The sequence below is a fragment of the Squalius cephalus genome (genome assembly GCF_949319135.1).
Source record: "Squalius cephalus genome assembly, chromosome: 21".
Taxonomy (NCBI): domain Eukaryota; kingdom Metazoa; phylum Chordata; class Actinopteri; order Cypriniformes; family Leuciscidae; genus Squalius; species Squalius cephalus.
Genome location: NC_137142.1, coordinates 32,550,371 through 32,566,716, shown reverse-complemented (window position 1 = coordinate 32,566,716; position 16,346 = coordinate 32,550,371). Strand labels below are relative to the sequence as shown.

General features: G+C 34.7%; 1 protein-coding gene across 1 annotated transcript in view; it reads right to left on the bottom strand.

Moving 5' to 3' along the window:
- Positions 1-4,051: 4,051 nt before the first annotated feature.
- The window catches only part of mertka (c-mer proto-oncogene tyrosine kinase a), a 38,288-nt gene continuing 25,993 nt past the window's right edge, over positions 4,052-16,346 (bottom strand). The window contains exons 10-19 of the mRNA XM_079855358.1: positions 12,550-12,691; positions 10,446-10,534; positions 10,263-10,358; positions 10,075-10,155; positions 9,094-9,186; positions 8,784-8,902; positions 8,577-8,686; positions 8,014-8,173; positions 6,735-6,871; positions 4,052-5,292 (exon numbers count right to left, since the gene is read on the bottom strand). Coding sequence (XP_079711484.1) covers positions 4,866-5,292; positions 6,735-6,871; positions 8,014-8,173; positions 8,577-8,686; positions 8,784-8,902; positions 9,094-9,186; positions 10,075-10,155; positions 10,263-10,358; positions 10,446-10,534; positions 12,550-12,691 — 1,454 coding nt within the window. The 3' untranslated portion in view covers positions 4,052-4,865. The remainder of the gene's footprint in view (positions 5,293-6,734; positions 6,872-8,013; positions 8,174-8,576; positions 8,687-8,783; positions 8,903-9,093; positions 9,187-10,074; positions 10,156-10,262; positions 10,359-10,445; positions 10,535-12,549; positions 12,692-16,346) is intronic.

Below are 16,346 nucleotides of genomic sequence, written 5' to 3'. Positions count from 1 at the left end.
GTGATTTGATTTTTTCATGTTCGCCTACACTTATTAAATAATTATTTTTTACACATTAATAATAAGCCTTACGAAAATTAACCATAGTTTTACTAAAATAATAATAATAGTATGAAAAACTCTTAAAAAAAGTAAATTAAACATGGTTTTGCTATACTAAGTTTAACCATGGTATTTATAGCAGAACTGAAATGTTGTGATACTTACATATTGATTGATGAAAGTCAGATTTGAAGTGGAATTCACACTAAAAATCACAAGGGAACGTTTCTGAGTGACAGCTTCTCATATTAATGGTAAAAAAAATTCATATTAAATTGCTCATTCAGGCTACTAGTCTGGGTTAACATTTATGACTGCAAAACCCTCAGGTACTGTTCACGTGCCTGTCAAAAAATGACAGAATTTATTTTAATTTCAATGAAATGATTGTACCATATTCTAGTTCAATAAGTTTTTTTATTTAATATTTTGTATTTTTATGGCACTGAATTATATTTATGCTGTAATCCATTTATTCACTTTATGAGCGTGGACCTGAAAATAAAATTTCCAACTTAAACGCTCATAAATATCAAACACTTGGTTAAAAATAAAGATGACACTTGGCAAATTATGTAGTGAAAAAAGTTTTAAAAGTAAACTTGAAAAACAGTTATAAAACTTTACACTTATTGTTATGAAAAATGCTCAAAAATACAATTTTCCATTTTAATATGAAATATATATTTTCCAAAACATGTTTTAATCTAAAAATGTGAGGAAATCAAAGCTATAACTCTAAACAAGTTGTGTTCCAAATTTGAGGTTGACATCTTAAAAAAGTAGCAAACAATTATTTCCAATGCGCTCATTTTTGACTGTGAACAACACAAGTGTGACTATTTTTTCAGGACCATTTAACCTTTTCGAATCATATCTATGATTTTTTTGTGTGTTCACACAGCAAGTGCCAAAACCTTTACCAAGTTTCGTACCATTCCGGTAAATTATAAAAAAACTTTTTTTTTGTTATTTTTCTGTCAAAAAAATGACCGAACAGCACCAGAGGGTTAAAGAAAAAACATGGACAAAAACAATTACACAGAACCTCAAAGCAAATGTCATTTTGTTAGAACTATTTAATAAGATATTGTTCATAATGGCAGTAATAAATTGCACTTTTATATCAATCTCAAATTAATATTATAGATATTGCTATTGTGCCTCAATCAAAAGGTACACTCATACAAATTACTTCAGACAACATTTGAACATTTCTCCCATAGATTTTCTTCATGTCAGTTTAACTTCTAAGTTAAAATGTAAAAAACACTACATATAGACAAAGAGCATGTCCTTTATATTTACAAAAATGCATTACTAATATACAAATCAGATTCTATGCAAAAACAAAGTTTAGAAAAAGCTTAAAATCACAATGTAGCTTAATTTTATAACACTTTTGAAGACAATTACATTACAAAAGGAAACAGTCTCCTCTGAAAAATACAAGACTTGTTTCATAACAGTTGTAGCATCACAGTTTTGCGGTCTGTGCGTTAACATGCATTAAGGCAAAGACAACACCATGGTAAAGCTTTCTGACCAGTTCAGCCAGGTGAGTTTAGGGTCCGTCGTGATTCTGTGAACTGTGAAAGACTGTCTGAGGTCAAACCTGCACAAGGCTTTCTTCACACTGCACTCAATCTGTCATATTGCAAGACATGAAATTGGAAATTGGTTGCAATATACTGGCATACTGTACACTACTGTTCAAAAGTCTTGGGTCGGTAAGATTTTTCGAAGAAAAAAGTCTTTATACTCATCAAAAACAATGAAATATTGTGAAATATTATGACATTTTAAAAGCTGAATTTTAGTTGCATTACTCTTCAGTGTCACATGATCCTTCACAAATCATTCTAATACGCTGATACACAGCTCAAGAAACATTTCTGATTATTATCAAAGTTTAAAACATTCTTTTTTTCAAGATTCTTTCAAGAATAGAAAGCTCATTTATTTGAAATAGAAATCTTTTATAACATTATACATGTCTTTCCTGTCACCTTTAATTAATTTAATGTGTCCTTGCTGAATAAAAGTATTAATTTCTTTTAAAAAAAGAAGCAAAAAATCATACTGACCCCTATTATTTGAAAGGCAGTGTAGTAATGAATGCCATCATGATGTTACTTCAGACTTTCCTCTACAACATCTGAGAGTATTTAACAAGTCAGCACATTTCTAATAATCTTATATAAATCACACAGATGTGTTTTAGAGATGGCTTGTAAACAGAAAATACCAATTTATTGCATACTTTGCAGTGATGCAACTTTTTGATGTCAAAACATTTTCTCGTAACTCGTCTTAAAGGGGTGGTTCAGGATTTTGGACATTGGACCTCATTTCCAAGTTAGCCTGGGTGTTATTTATCAGTGGAGACAGTTTTCAACATTTTTCATCCAGTCCTTCCAGTTGCATAGTTCGCCGGTGCTAGGCTAGCGCGAGTCAATGGTATCTGCTAGCCTGCCATTAAAACAGTTTTACCCACTCCACAGTACACCAAAAGCAAATAAATTATAACGCCAGACTATCGATGTAAATGTCTGTTGAGAGAATAATGTTAGAAATCAAACTACCCTTTCATCGCATTGCAATAGTTATACTTTGTTCCCTGTATTTATTAGCACAGTCTACAGCAGCGGCGGAGTGATATGGACTATGCAACTGGAAGGACTGGATGAAAAATGTTGAAAACTGTCTCCTTAGGGCTGGACCCGAATATTCGAACATTCGAATATTCGTTCGGTGGGTTGGTATTCGATTTGAAAATTTGACATTCGAATATTCGTTTTTAAAAAATTTTTTGCACACCTGGGATCCCCCGCGAAATGGTTCTCACCCTTGAATAAGGCCGGCGCCACACTGGCTGCGTGGCGTGTCCGTTTTTCGGCTCCCATGTTAACAGGTTGGTGTTTGCACACGCTCAGGTGCGGCTCCAGCCACGCGGAAAACGCGTGCATGCTAGAAATAGAAGTGCATGCCTGAGCTTGTGTTTTGGGTTAAACTGCGTTGCTTTGACATTGTGGAAAATATAATAATAGAAACAAAATGTATTAGCCTTTTTACCCGTTATTATCAATCTAAATTAATCTCATTTTTTAATTTAACTTAAAGGAGAACTCCGGTCAATTTTAACATTGAGCTCATTTTTTTGTACATTTGGAGTGCTGTCAGTACAGAGAACAACGACAAAAATCGGTGTTGCCTACACCGAGTTATTCTATTTTTAAAATTTGCACCCTGTTGACTTCAATGGGGCAAGTACTAAACCTGCTTTTAGCCTCTTAACATCCTTGATGTGTCATTACAAGTGCACAGAAAATGTGAGTGATTCCTTCAGAGTGAACACGGTGAATCTGACTGCAGTAGATGTGAAAGATATGTATAAAAATGATGTTATTTAAGCCAGCGCAAATACCTTTGTTTACATCCTGTTTTTCGGTTGAAGTCCAAAGTAGTCGATTGCAGAGTTCACACGCATAGGTTTAATACCTATGATCACGCGCGTGAACTCGGCAATCGACTACTTTGGACTTCAACCGAAAAACAGGATGTAAACAAAGGTATTTGCGCTGGCTTAAATAACATCATTTTTATACATATCTTTCACATCTACTGCAGTCAGATTCACTCGTGTTCACTCTGAAGGAATCACTCACATTTTCTGTGCACTTGTAATGACACATCAAGGATGTTAAGAGGCTAAAAGCAGGTTTAGTACTTGCCCCATTGAAGTCAACAGGGTGCAAATTTTAAAAAGAGGATAACTCGGTGTAGGCAACACCGATTTTTGTCGTTGTTCTCTGTATTGACAGCACTCCAAATGTACAAAAAAATGAGCTCAATGTTAAAATTGACCGGAGTTCTCCTTTAATTTCGTTTTTCTTTATTTAAATTTCGTTTTTTCTTTATTTAAATTTCGTTTTTTCTTTATTTAAATTTAGTTTTTTCTTTATTTAAATTTCATTTTTCTTTATTTAAATTTAGTTTTTCTTTATTTAAATCTACCCTTGTGTCAGTAATTTGTTAGTCAGAAAAAAATATTAGACTACCTTAAAAGTATTGCTTAATTTAACAGACCTGTGTGTGTGCATTTTATATCACTAGTGCAGTGTCCGTTCTCGGAGCATATAAGCCCTGCCCGCGTGAGGCGCGCCGCTTCCCGCTCGCGCTGTTCTGTAGTTTTACTAAAAGTTTATTAATTCTGAATGTGTCGCGTCTGGTGTCCATCTATATTGCACCAAATGTGACGCTGCACTCCCTTGTGAAGTCGACTGGATGAACGGTTCTCGAAATAATCTAAATGCAAACGGACATAAAGACACATAGAGATTCCTGCCTTTATTAGAGAGAAGAATATGTTCAGCACCCTCTCTCCGAAGCTTCGAATATTCGATGTTCATTACTATAGAAGCTTCGAAGCTCAAAAAATGGTATTCGGACCAGCCCTACTGATAAATAACCCAGGCTAACTTGGAAATGAGGTCCGATGTCCAAAATCCTGAACCACCCCTTTAATATACAGTCTATATTTAAAGCATTCATGATTCCTCTGTAAAGAGTAACAGCGTCTCTGCGTTGCTTTCAAAACATTTTTGAGCATCCCATCAAGCCCATCGCAATGACACCACCTCAAACAATGGTGTGAGTTCGGCACAGTTTGTCCGACCACAAGTGTTCAAAAAATCTGAATGAAGTCATTATTTCTTCAGTGTGTTGGCGCTAGTGACACCGAAATTACACACTTTAGTTGGACGGCACGAAAAAAAGTAAATTTTCTGATGCATTTCAAGTTCCCATCATGCAACTCTCCATCAGAGCAAACGTGTCATGTCACTGGATGTTTGCTGCGTCCCCGTCGCGTCCCTGACCACTTCATCGCTGTCCTGTTGCAAGAGTCTGTGACTCAATAGTGGCATGTCAACAGCAGTTCTCGCCGCGTGTTCCCCGGAGGATTTGATGACAACCACGTAGCGGTCGTCCTCCGCGTCTGTGCTCTCGTGAACGTCCGCCGTGGTTTGGCGACTGCAGGACGGTGAGGAGGTCATCACAGGCCCTTCCGCCGCCACGCCGGGTGGTTCGTCCTCCTCCTCAGGGAAGCTGGTGTTGATGTAGATGATGTCCCTCCGGTTGGACACCGCGGGGAGCTTCCCGGCCAGATTCTCCAGTCTCTTCCTAACCTGTGTGAAGTCGGGTCGGTCCACCGGATCAGCGCTCCAGCAGCTGAACATGATATCATACCTGAAACACCACACAAGACATGTTATGATAGTCAAATCAGATTTACTAAAAAAGAAAAATCACATCAGTTAATCAGCAGTTCTGACTTGTTTTCCAGTATTTCCTCTATTATGTTATTTTAAAGGTTCCTAATTTTGTTTTTGAGTCTCCTACAATAGGTTTACATGCATCTAAGGTCAAAAAAACTATTTATTAACTCAGCATTAACTCTTTTCTTACAGTGTCTGAAACTCTCTTTAAACCCCTCCTCTTTCTGAGAGCTTCCTCTGCTCTGATTGGTCCAACGGCCCAGTCTGTTGTGATTGGTCGACCGCTTACAGCGCGTGTTGAAAATGAAACGCCAACCTATTACCATATCTGAATTTCAGCTCTTCCTCAGGTGATATGAAGAGTAACAATGGTGTTTTTTTAGCGCATCAATTCAAGCACGAATCTTCATCTTTTGGAAGTTCATGCAAAGTGGATTTGGAAAAAAGCATCTTCTCGACATGAACAACACGAAACCAAACTCTTCCAGTCTCAGATAAACTACAGTGTTTGAGGGCGGGGCAAAGTAGACGTTGTTCGAGGGCAGCCAATGAGGACCACAGGCTGGCATTATGCAAATTTGGTACAAACCTACATAGGTTTTAGCAGGAAGTAAGATTACAATTACTGGCGACTCATTTTGGGTCCTTTTGGGAGACTCTATTTATCCTTGATCTTTAAAACTTTACAGACCTTTAACATTCACAAACAGCTCTACTACACACTACATGAAATTAACAGATAAATTAACCTGTGAAGGAACATGCATAAGATATGTGACCCTGGACCACAAAACCAGTCACATGCATTTATACATCACATGAAAGCTGAATAAATAAGCTTGTTTGTTAGGATAGGACAATATTTGGCCGAGATACAACTATTAGAAAATCTGGAATCTGAGGGTGCAAAAAAATCGAAACATTGAGAAAATCTCCTTTAAAGTTGTTCATTTATGTTGGTGATTGTGCTGCATTCACTCACAAAAATAAATGTTTTATATATTTACGGTAGGAAATTTGCTAAATATCTTCATGGAACATGATCTTTACTTAATATCCTAATGATTTTTGGCATAAAAGAAAAATTGATAATTTTGACCCATACAATGTATTGTTGGCTATTGCCACAGATATACCCGTGCGACTCGTGACTGGTTTTGTGATCCAGGGTCACATATAAGCAAAGTTGTTTCTGGTGCATAAAATTATTATATTTTGATAAAGCACAACGTTTTATCGTCTTTTAGAATAATATACTGATGAATTATGCACAATATGACATGCGGTAAGTAATGCATATTAAAAAAAGTAAATGGGGTCAATTAGGATTTCATGTTAACTAACAGTTTTGGACTGGATACAAGTTTAGTCCAGGAAAAAGGTAGTTTTGTCCACAGACATTTTAAAACTCACAGTTCATCAAGACAGTCATTGGGTTGTTTCAGTCGGTTTCCATCAAGGAGATAGTCGTAAATCTCATGGTTTTGTACTCCAGGGTATGGGGTCATGCCTCGAGTGGCTATTTCCCACATGGTCACTCCAAACGCCCACTAAACAGGACATTAAGGGATAATAAACATTAATAACTGAACATCAACAAACATTCAAAAACCCTGACTATGGTCTAAAGCTTATCAATGAGAAGTCATATGCCATATGAACAGCCGTTTCTTGTACTGAAGTAGCACACACTTCAGTTCAAAAGTTTGAAGTTTAAGGTCAGTAAGATTTTTATACTTTTATTTAGCAAGGAGGCAGTAAATTGATCAAAAATGACATTTATAATGTTACAAAAGATTTCTACTTCAAATAAATGCTGTTCTTTTGAACTTTCTATTCATCAAATAATGCTGAATAAATTATCACGTTTCCACAAACATATGAAGCCGCATGAACTGTTTTCCAACATTGATAAATTATCATATGTGACCCTGGATCACAAAACCAGTCTCGAGTCGCACGGGTTTATCTGTGGCAATAGCCAACAATACATTGTATGGGTCAAAATGATCGATTTTTCTTTTATGCCAAAAATCATTAGGATATTAAGTAAAGATCATGATCCATGAAGATATTTTGTACATTTCCTACCGTAAACATATAAAACATTTATTTTTGTGAGTGAATGCAGCACAATCGCCAACATAAATGAACAACTTTAAAGGAGATTTTATCAATGTTTCGATATTTCTGCACCCTCAGATTCCAGATTTTCAATAGTTTTATCTCAGCCAAATATAGTCATATCATAAACCATACATTAATGGAAAGCTTATTTATTCAGCTTTCATATGATGTATAAATCAAAAAAAAATTACCCATGTGACTGGTTTTGTGGTCCAGGGTCACAAATTAGAATGATTTCTGAAGGATCATGTGACACTGAAGACTGGAGTAATGATGCTGAAAATTCAGCTTTGATCACAGGAATAAATTACATTTTAAAATAAAATACATTACTTAAAATAGTAATAATATTACAGAATATTGCTGTTTTTACTGTATTTTTGATCAAATAAATGCACCCTTGCTGAACAGAAGAGACTTCTTTTAAAGCCATTTAAAAAAAATGAATGTAGTTTATGTCAAATAAAAGGAACTATAAAAGTTATGAGCAGCTGTAGATAATAAATACATCACACATCCTCTGGTGAATTTGAATAAAACAGAGTTATGAAGAGGCTGTTCTTACCACATCACTTTTCACTGTGAAGACTCTGTCAGCTAGGCTTTCCACTGCGATCCATTTGACAGGCATCTTGGCTATCCGGCCCTGTCTGTAATAGTCCCCACTGTAGATTTTCTTTGACAGGCCGAAATCCGCAACACACACGCTCAAGTCATCTCGCAACCTGGATGAAAAAATAAATGAATTGCTTGAAACAAACACTGAAACTTATAAAGTTCAAATAAACAGTAATAAAATCCCTAGCATTGCATTTAAGGTCTTCTGCTCACCAAAGCTGCATTTATTTGATCAAAAATACAGTAAAAACAGTAATATTATGAAATATTTTATAATATACTGTTTTCTATGTGAATATATGTTAAGATGTCATTTATTCCTGAGATCAAAGCTGAATTTTCAGCATCATTACTCCAGTCTTCAGTGTCACATGATCCTTCAGAAATCATTCTAATATGATGATTTGATGCTCAGGAAACATTTCTGATAATGATCAATGTTCAAAAACTGCTTAATTATTATTTATTTTTTTTCAGTTAATAGGTGACTATAAGTTTCAGGATACACACATGCAGTTGCGAGCCGCAAGGTCCCGGTGTAGGAAGTTTCTGTTGCTGAGATACTCCATTCCCAGAGCGATGTCAATCATGAACTTCAGGAGCATCTGTGTAGGGAGAAACTGGAAATGCAACACAGCATCTGTTAGACCCATGATAACTTCACAGTTTGGTTCATGCATGGAGACCAATAGTAATGCTGCTTATTTGGCATCTCACCACAGGATCTTCCTCGAGACGTGAGCGCAGGAGGAAACTATGCAAGTCTCCGTACTTCATGAAGGGGAGCACGACCATTGGTTTAGGAAAGTGTCCTGAACCCACTTCTAAACAAACACCTACGTGAACAAATCAGCATTATAGCAGTAGATAAAGAATGAGGGATATACGCTTTGATATCATGGACCTGAACATATTATGGATTTAAACACTTTGCATGTTGATATCAGAATGTTTTCACTCTATTTGATAATAATGAGTGTATATTTCTAGTGTGTTCAATAACGCAGGTGCCAGGCATGCTTCTTACCCAAGAGTCTGATGACATTATGATGGTGAAAATCCTTCATGCAAGCAGCTTCATTCAGAAACTCTTCAATCTCTCTCTGGGAGAAGTTATCCACTGAAAGAGGCAGAAATTAATGCTTTATTTCATTATTTTATATCATATTCTCTTCTAGTTATATAGATCTCACATAAAATATAAGTTTAGTGTCTTTGCAGACCATTGTAAAGATCTATTGCTGTAAAAAATGAAAAACAAACATACAAAAGAATCTCTGGGAATCTCTGCAAATATGGTAATAACAAAAACAGTAATAAATGAATACATGTGATAAAAAAAAAATACTATAATAATAAATGTAATACTTAAAAAAAATAATTAACTTAAAATATTTTTTAAATAGTAAGAATTAATAAATAAAATATAAATGTTAAATATTAAATTAAATTTGACAAAAAAACTAATATTATTAAGAATGAAAAATATAATACTCTTTTTAAATATTTTTCTAATAATAATAATAATAATAATGATAAAAAATATTTTGAAAAAAGTATTACATTTATTATTAATTTTATAATTAATTTTTTTAATAATAATAAATGTAATACTTATTAATAATTTATGTAATACTACATAATAAAGTGTAATATTATATATATGTAATACTTTAACTTAATATTTTTAAATAACAACAATTATTAATATTTTTTTACAGTTCAATAAAAGTGTTTATAATAAAATTTGTAATAATAAATAAATAAAATATTAATTGTAATATTATAAATGTAATCATTTTTCTAAATAATTTTAAATTAAAAATGTAAAACTTTAATATTTTAATAATAATAATAATAATAATTATAAGTAAATGTAATTTTTCAAAATAAAAAATAACTAATTTTAAATTAAATACTTAATAAAAGTAAAAAGTATCCACCTTCATAATCTTAATCTAAAATATGCAAACTAAAATTATTTGCACTTTTGAAATCAAACACTTACATTTCATGGTTTTCACAGCAACTTTTTCAGAGGTTCCATCAGGCTGTATGAGATGCCCCTCCATCACAGATCCAAACTCACCTAAAGAAGAGACATTAGGTCAATAAATGCATCTGACATGAGCTGCAACACAACACAACACAACACAACACAACACAACACAACACAACACCAGACTGCGTTCTCACCTTCTCCGAGGACTTTACCGATGGACAGCAGGTTCCTTAAGATCATCACGTCCTGGAGTTTGGCCTGAAGCTCACTGCTAATGCCCAGACTGGCAACTAAAACAAAGAAGAAATACTTTACAATCTATAATATTTTAAATCTTCAAGTTTTTTTTGGAAAAATGCTAGCAATGCTTGACGTACGTGTAGTTTCGATGACTGAACGGTTGTAGGATCTCTGAGGTCTGTACTCAACATTAGGAGTGAGCTTGTCATCAGCACCAAACAAACACCTGTAGAGGGAGCCAGTGATACAGTTATACACAGCACACAAATAAAAATCATTCATTTAGACTCACAATGTACACATTTCCCCATAACATATTACTAATTACTAACTGTAACCCTTAGCAATTTTGAGATTTAGGATTTCATGAAGTTTCAGGCTGAAAAGCTGACATTAAGTTGCAGTAAATCTGTTGAACCAGCAGGAACTCCTTGGTCCACCTACTTCTAGTGCTAGTTGACTATAATGTAAATCAGCCAGCTATATCAGTACAAAACCAGTACTACTAACCAGCAAAAACTATAAAACTTCATGCAGGTCTAAGCCAGCAATGGAGGAGCTACAAACAAAATAAAAGACTAAAAAGCCATAGGATCCTAAAATGCAATAGAAATGAAATGCACTTTAGTGTTGAGCGGAAGCATTTCTTCCTAGTTTCTTTATTTTGCCTCCTTTTAAAAAGCAGACACTACCTTGAAATGGGATGAACTGACTATAATATATGATTATTATTTTAAAATTCAGTATGAATTACAACAAAACTCTCTTATGAAAGTTGACCTTTACCTAAACAGAGTATGGTCTTAATCACAGTAAGATGTTTACAAGCAAACCTTTTAACTCGCGTTTACATGCAATTTCCATTTATCTCATTATTCTCTAAGAAATGTGGTTATTTTTACCAGCATTATTCACATACTGCAATACACAGCTCAAATGATGAACTCACAGCAAACAGCTACTTCTCATTAACCCTTGTTTGTCCAAATACATGCTGGTTTTCCTGTCTTCTATGCAGATTAGACTTCAGATTTGCAGTCACTTTAGATGCAGTCTGGAGTCCTGAAAAAGGACCTTTTATAGTTAACATTTGGTTAATAACTTAGTGGATATTTAACCGCAAAGCGACCACAACCCCCACTGCACATTATCAGTGAAGTCAGCCGGAGGCTGTTCAAGTATTCCGGAGAATGATGAAAACGGGATGTTGTTAGTCTCACTAGAAGCTCTTTGCTTATAGCACTACTTTGGCCAACTCTGTCCTCCATAATTTTGTTTTACTAAGAAGCCATGCTGTTTTTACAGACCAAGCACTGCAACCTTCCCCCTACTTTTCTTTCCTGAAGCCTTTCATTTCTTGTCCCAAGTACATTAATATGAACAAACTCTGGTTCCTAAAATAGCCCTTGTTTTTCAGATTTGGTCTTAAGAGTGAAAAGACGTCTGAAATCGCACAGCAGTGAGATTTAGCAACAATTACAGCAAAGAAATACAGAGTGAAACATATTACATTCTACTGGCTCGGTAAAACACAATAACAAGCAAACAAAATGCATACAGACAGTGAAAAGTAAAGTAAATGAAACAACACATGCAAACTGAATAAATAGAAAAAAATGCATACGGACAGTGAAAAGTAAAGTAAATTAAATGACACATGCAAACTGAATAAACAGAAAAAAAATGCATATGGACAGTGAAAAGTAAAGTAAATGAAATAACATATGCAAACTGAATAAATAGAAAAAAATGCATACGGAAAGAGAAAAGTAAAGTAAATTAAATAACATATGCAGACCAAATAAATAGAAAAAATAAATAAGATTCACAGGCTTCTCACAATTCTGAGAAAAAAAACACCTTTTCAATATTTTTTATTTTTGATCAGAATATTGAGAGATAAACTTGCAATTGCAAGTTTGCAAAATTCAAATTATAAGACATAAACAAACAATTGCGAGGGAAAGAAGTCAGAATTGTGAGGTAACAAGTCGCAGTTCCCTTTTTTATTTCTAATTCTGTGACGGAAACAAGCCTCCATTTTAAACAGCTATTTTATTATGATGCTAACATTATGACGTCAGGTTAAAAGTTATTTTAAAGGGTTTTTCTTTGGAATAACATGTGCTAATAAATCATGTAATATAAAAACAGGAAATTGTGTTCAAGTAAACCGAGTCGATTTTGATGTCATGTTGACTATAAAAGATTAAAAAAAAGAGAAATGACAAAGAAACTTACGGCAAAAAAGAGTGACTGCGCAGCCACAAGACGCCAAACATCACTACCAACAACAGACAGAAGCCGCAAACCACTCCAAGCACAATGTACACGGAGTCGGAACGACTGGGAACTGGCGTCGAGGATGGAGAATCAAGAGATCCTGAAAGCAGAACACACATGTATGCACTTCACCATCTCATAAACAAGAGCATAAACAACAATAAGACTATCTGTACTTCTAACAAAAGGTCAGCAGAATACTAGACATCCACACTGTAATGGACAATATAGTGATATTAATATGATCCTCTCTTGAGTTTTGCTGCTCTGGAAACTCGTTCATCAAACAGGTGATGATGTGTCCTTTGCTCATGACCCTCTTTTGTTGTCCAAAATGTTGAGATCACACAAGAGTGATTTAACTGCATTCTTTCCGAACAAATATCCCTCCTGGCCGCTGAGAGACTATTTTTATTTAGTCGACTACATTTTTAAAGAGGTTTTTAATTTTAAGATCAACTGGAAATGTATCTTATGGGAAACAAGGGATGTATTTACTGCATTAATTTACAAAATCAAGATAATCGTTCAGTGGGATGCCTTCCAGAAAGAAGCTGTTTGCACTAACTCAGGTTTGCTGCAGTGCTTTTAAATATCAAAAATATATTTAGGCTGGTAATTATTTACAGGAGCTTCTTAAGAAATAACACACACACACACACACACACATATATAAAGATATAATGTGTGTGTGTGTGTGTGTGTGTGTGTGTGTGTGTGTGTGTGTGTGTGTGTGTGTGTGTGTGTGTGTGTGTATGTATATATATATATATATATATATATATATATAAAGATATAATGTATGTGTGTGTGTGTGTATATATATATATATATATATGTGTATATATATATATTTTTTTTTTATTATATATATATATATATACAAAATGTATGTGTATATAACATTTAAAATAACATATAAATGGAAAAAAAGTTAAAATAAATAAGAATATATATTTTATTTAAATTAAAATAATATATAAATATATATATATACATATATATATACATATATATATGAATTAATAAATCCACAGAGGAAATCTGTTACGTTAGAGCTGGACGATTCTGGATAAATTGAGAATCAAGACTTTTTGTTTAAAATAGAGGTCACGATTCTCCCACGATTCTGAATAGACAAACAAAATAACATGTAATTTAATTTCTAGAGGTTCTGACAAAATGTTAATTGCTGCTGTCTATTTAAAAAATATTTGGACATATAATTTGAATTAATTATTAGTTAATTTATGTGAATGAGTGATTCAATGACTCACTTGTTTCAGTACTGGATGAATCATTTTTGAACGAATCTTTTGAATGAATGATTCAATGACAAATACGTTTTAACAGTCACTTATCACCACCAACTGGTGTAATGATGTAATTAAGTGTGCTTGCTGAAAGCAGCACACTTATTGTTCTTCTTAAGTTTTCTTCTTCTTATTATTATTATTATTATTATTCCCGGGAGAAAAATTTTGGCCAGCTCCTGCGCCTAGGCCCTTTGAGACAGAGATACCGTTCCAACTTTAAAACGTTCGGTCAGTACCGGTGTAAGTTGCTCGCGAAGATGACATCACGAGTCCATGTTGTTTGTCCGCCATAGTGGATTGAACAGAAAGCGAAACTAAAGTTTCACAGGTCACAAATTTGGTCCGAACTTCACGAAACTGGACGTACATGATCCTTGGACCAAGCCTCACAAAAGTTACTAGAAGGATTTTTTATTTTCGGAAGCGTTTGCCCGTCACAGCCAAACGAAATCAGTGGCGTAGTCGCCAAAACAGGAAGTAGTTAATATTTCAGGAACGCTGTCACATATTGAAACCAAACTTTGTACATTAACTTGAGACTCCAATGTGAGGAAGCACAAGATCTGACTTTATTTTTTATTTTTTTTATTTCAGGCTAATAGACAAACCCATTTACCTATGTCTATGCAAGAGTTTCCTCACACTTTTAATGTTAATGCATTTAGACAGTAGGTGGCACTGTTGTATTACATTTCACAGAGCTGCCAAGTCAGTGTATATACACTGCATTCGTTTTTACTAGGTTTGTCTTAATAAATGCAGGCATGAATTTCGTTTTTTGCATTGGTCTAATTTAATCATCATCTGTATTAATATATACAGATTTGTATGCATGAATTGTGCATTTCCAGTTCTCAAAGCAGTTAATAACAAAAACAAAAAAAAACTTTATACAAAATACATCATGCTCTTCTTCGCTAACCGAACAAACAATTCATTGTCTGTGGCTGTGTTTGTGCGCATGGGAAATATGCTGCGCATAACAATAGAAAACAAGGAGAAACGCGCAGTCACATGCTCAAACAATCAATGTGTAAAACAAGTGGAAAGCGCGAGCGCGCCACTGTCTCCTTTCCACAAGCGCTTGTTCTCCTGTGGCGTCTGTCGTTGCTATGCAACCATGAACTGCTCCATGATGACAAGAGCTATGTCTGAAATCGCTCCCTATCCACTATACAATGCACTATTTAGGGTGTCGGCCATTTTGTAGTGGTGTCCGAATTCTGAGTGAACGACATCATTCCCTACATTCTTCACTACTTTTACCCACAATCCTCTCTGAATTCGAGTGTACATACGATGTACACTTGCTGAGACACTATTTCCCACAATCCAACACGATAAGGTGATAGAGCGCGAATGAAAAATAAACAAAAATGTCACCATGGCAACGGTGCATGCGAGTTAGAAAACAATCATTTATAAGACCAGACGCCTGGTTATTTATTTATATTTATATATACCGTTATATCTATATTTGAATAAACAAATGTGTTGTGTAGTGTTTTGTTCTCTTTTATTTTCACATATAAATGTAAAAAGTAAATAAATATGACAAGCAAGTGTTTTTATTATCTTTTTTTTAAATCAAATAACGCAATAAACGTGAAAAATACATACATACAATTGTTACATACAATTCATACAGCCAAAAAAAGGAAATATTAAAGATGGGTAGGTAATGTTTATGACAAATTGTCCGAGCTCTCTGGCGCGTGATAATTATGTCAGCGTCCGAATTCTTTGCTGATGTAGTGCACTCAACTGCCATTCACTATGTAGGGATTAGTGAATGAGTGAACGAGTGAGCGGTTTCAGACACAGCTAAGGAAGTATCAGCAAAAGATTAATAGATTTCTAGCCCTTGCATTAGCTTTACTACTAGATATATTTATGGAGATGAAAAATAATAAGGCGCCCTGTACAGCTATGATCACCTGTTCGGCCGAGCATTCAATGTTGTTACGCTGCAAGCTGATGGTTCGTTGCTGCCGCGCTCTATCACTCGCACACCATAAAGAGCAAATTGTTTTTTAATGTTTCAATTTCGTGATTAAAATGACATAATTTGGAAGAGGATAATTTCTTCACAAACAGCTCATTATGACTCAATGTTAGAATGCTGCACCTACACTCGATAGTGTGAATAAGATCAGCGCAACGCAGACCACTGCATTGACAGGGTAAAACATATGATCTGTCTACGGCCAGGGCTCAGCGGAAGACAGAAAATGCCGGTCCAGCACTGATTGAGGAATTAAATTTGAAAATAAAAGACAGTTTGACATCTTTTTTCTCGCATTCTCGCATTTTTTCTCGCATCTCGCATCTATCCACTACCTGCTAACGTTAGTGCACTGCACCCGAGCAAGCACACTTTGCAGTTCCTCCGGAAATGCATTTTTCTAGTTGATACAATCTTTATTTGAAGCATCAACT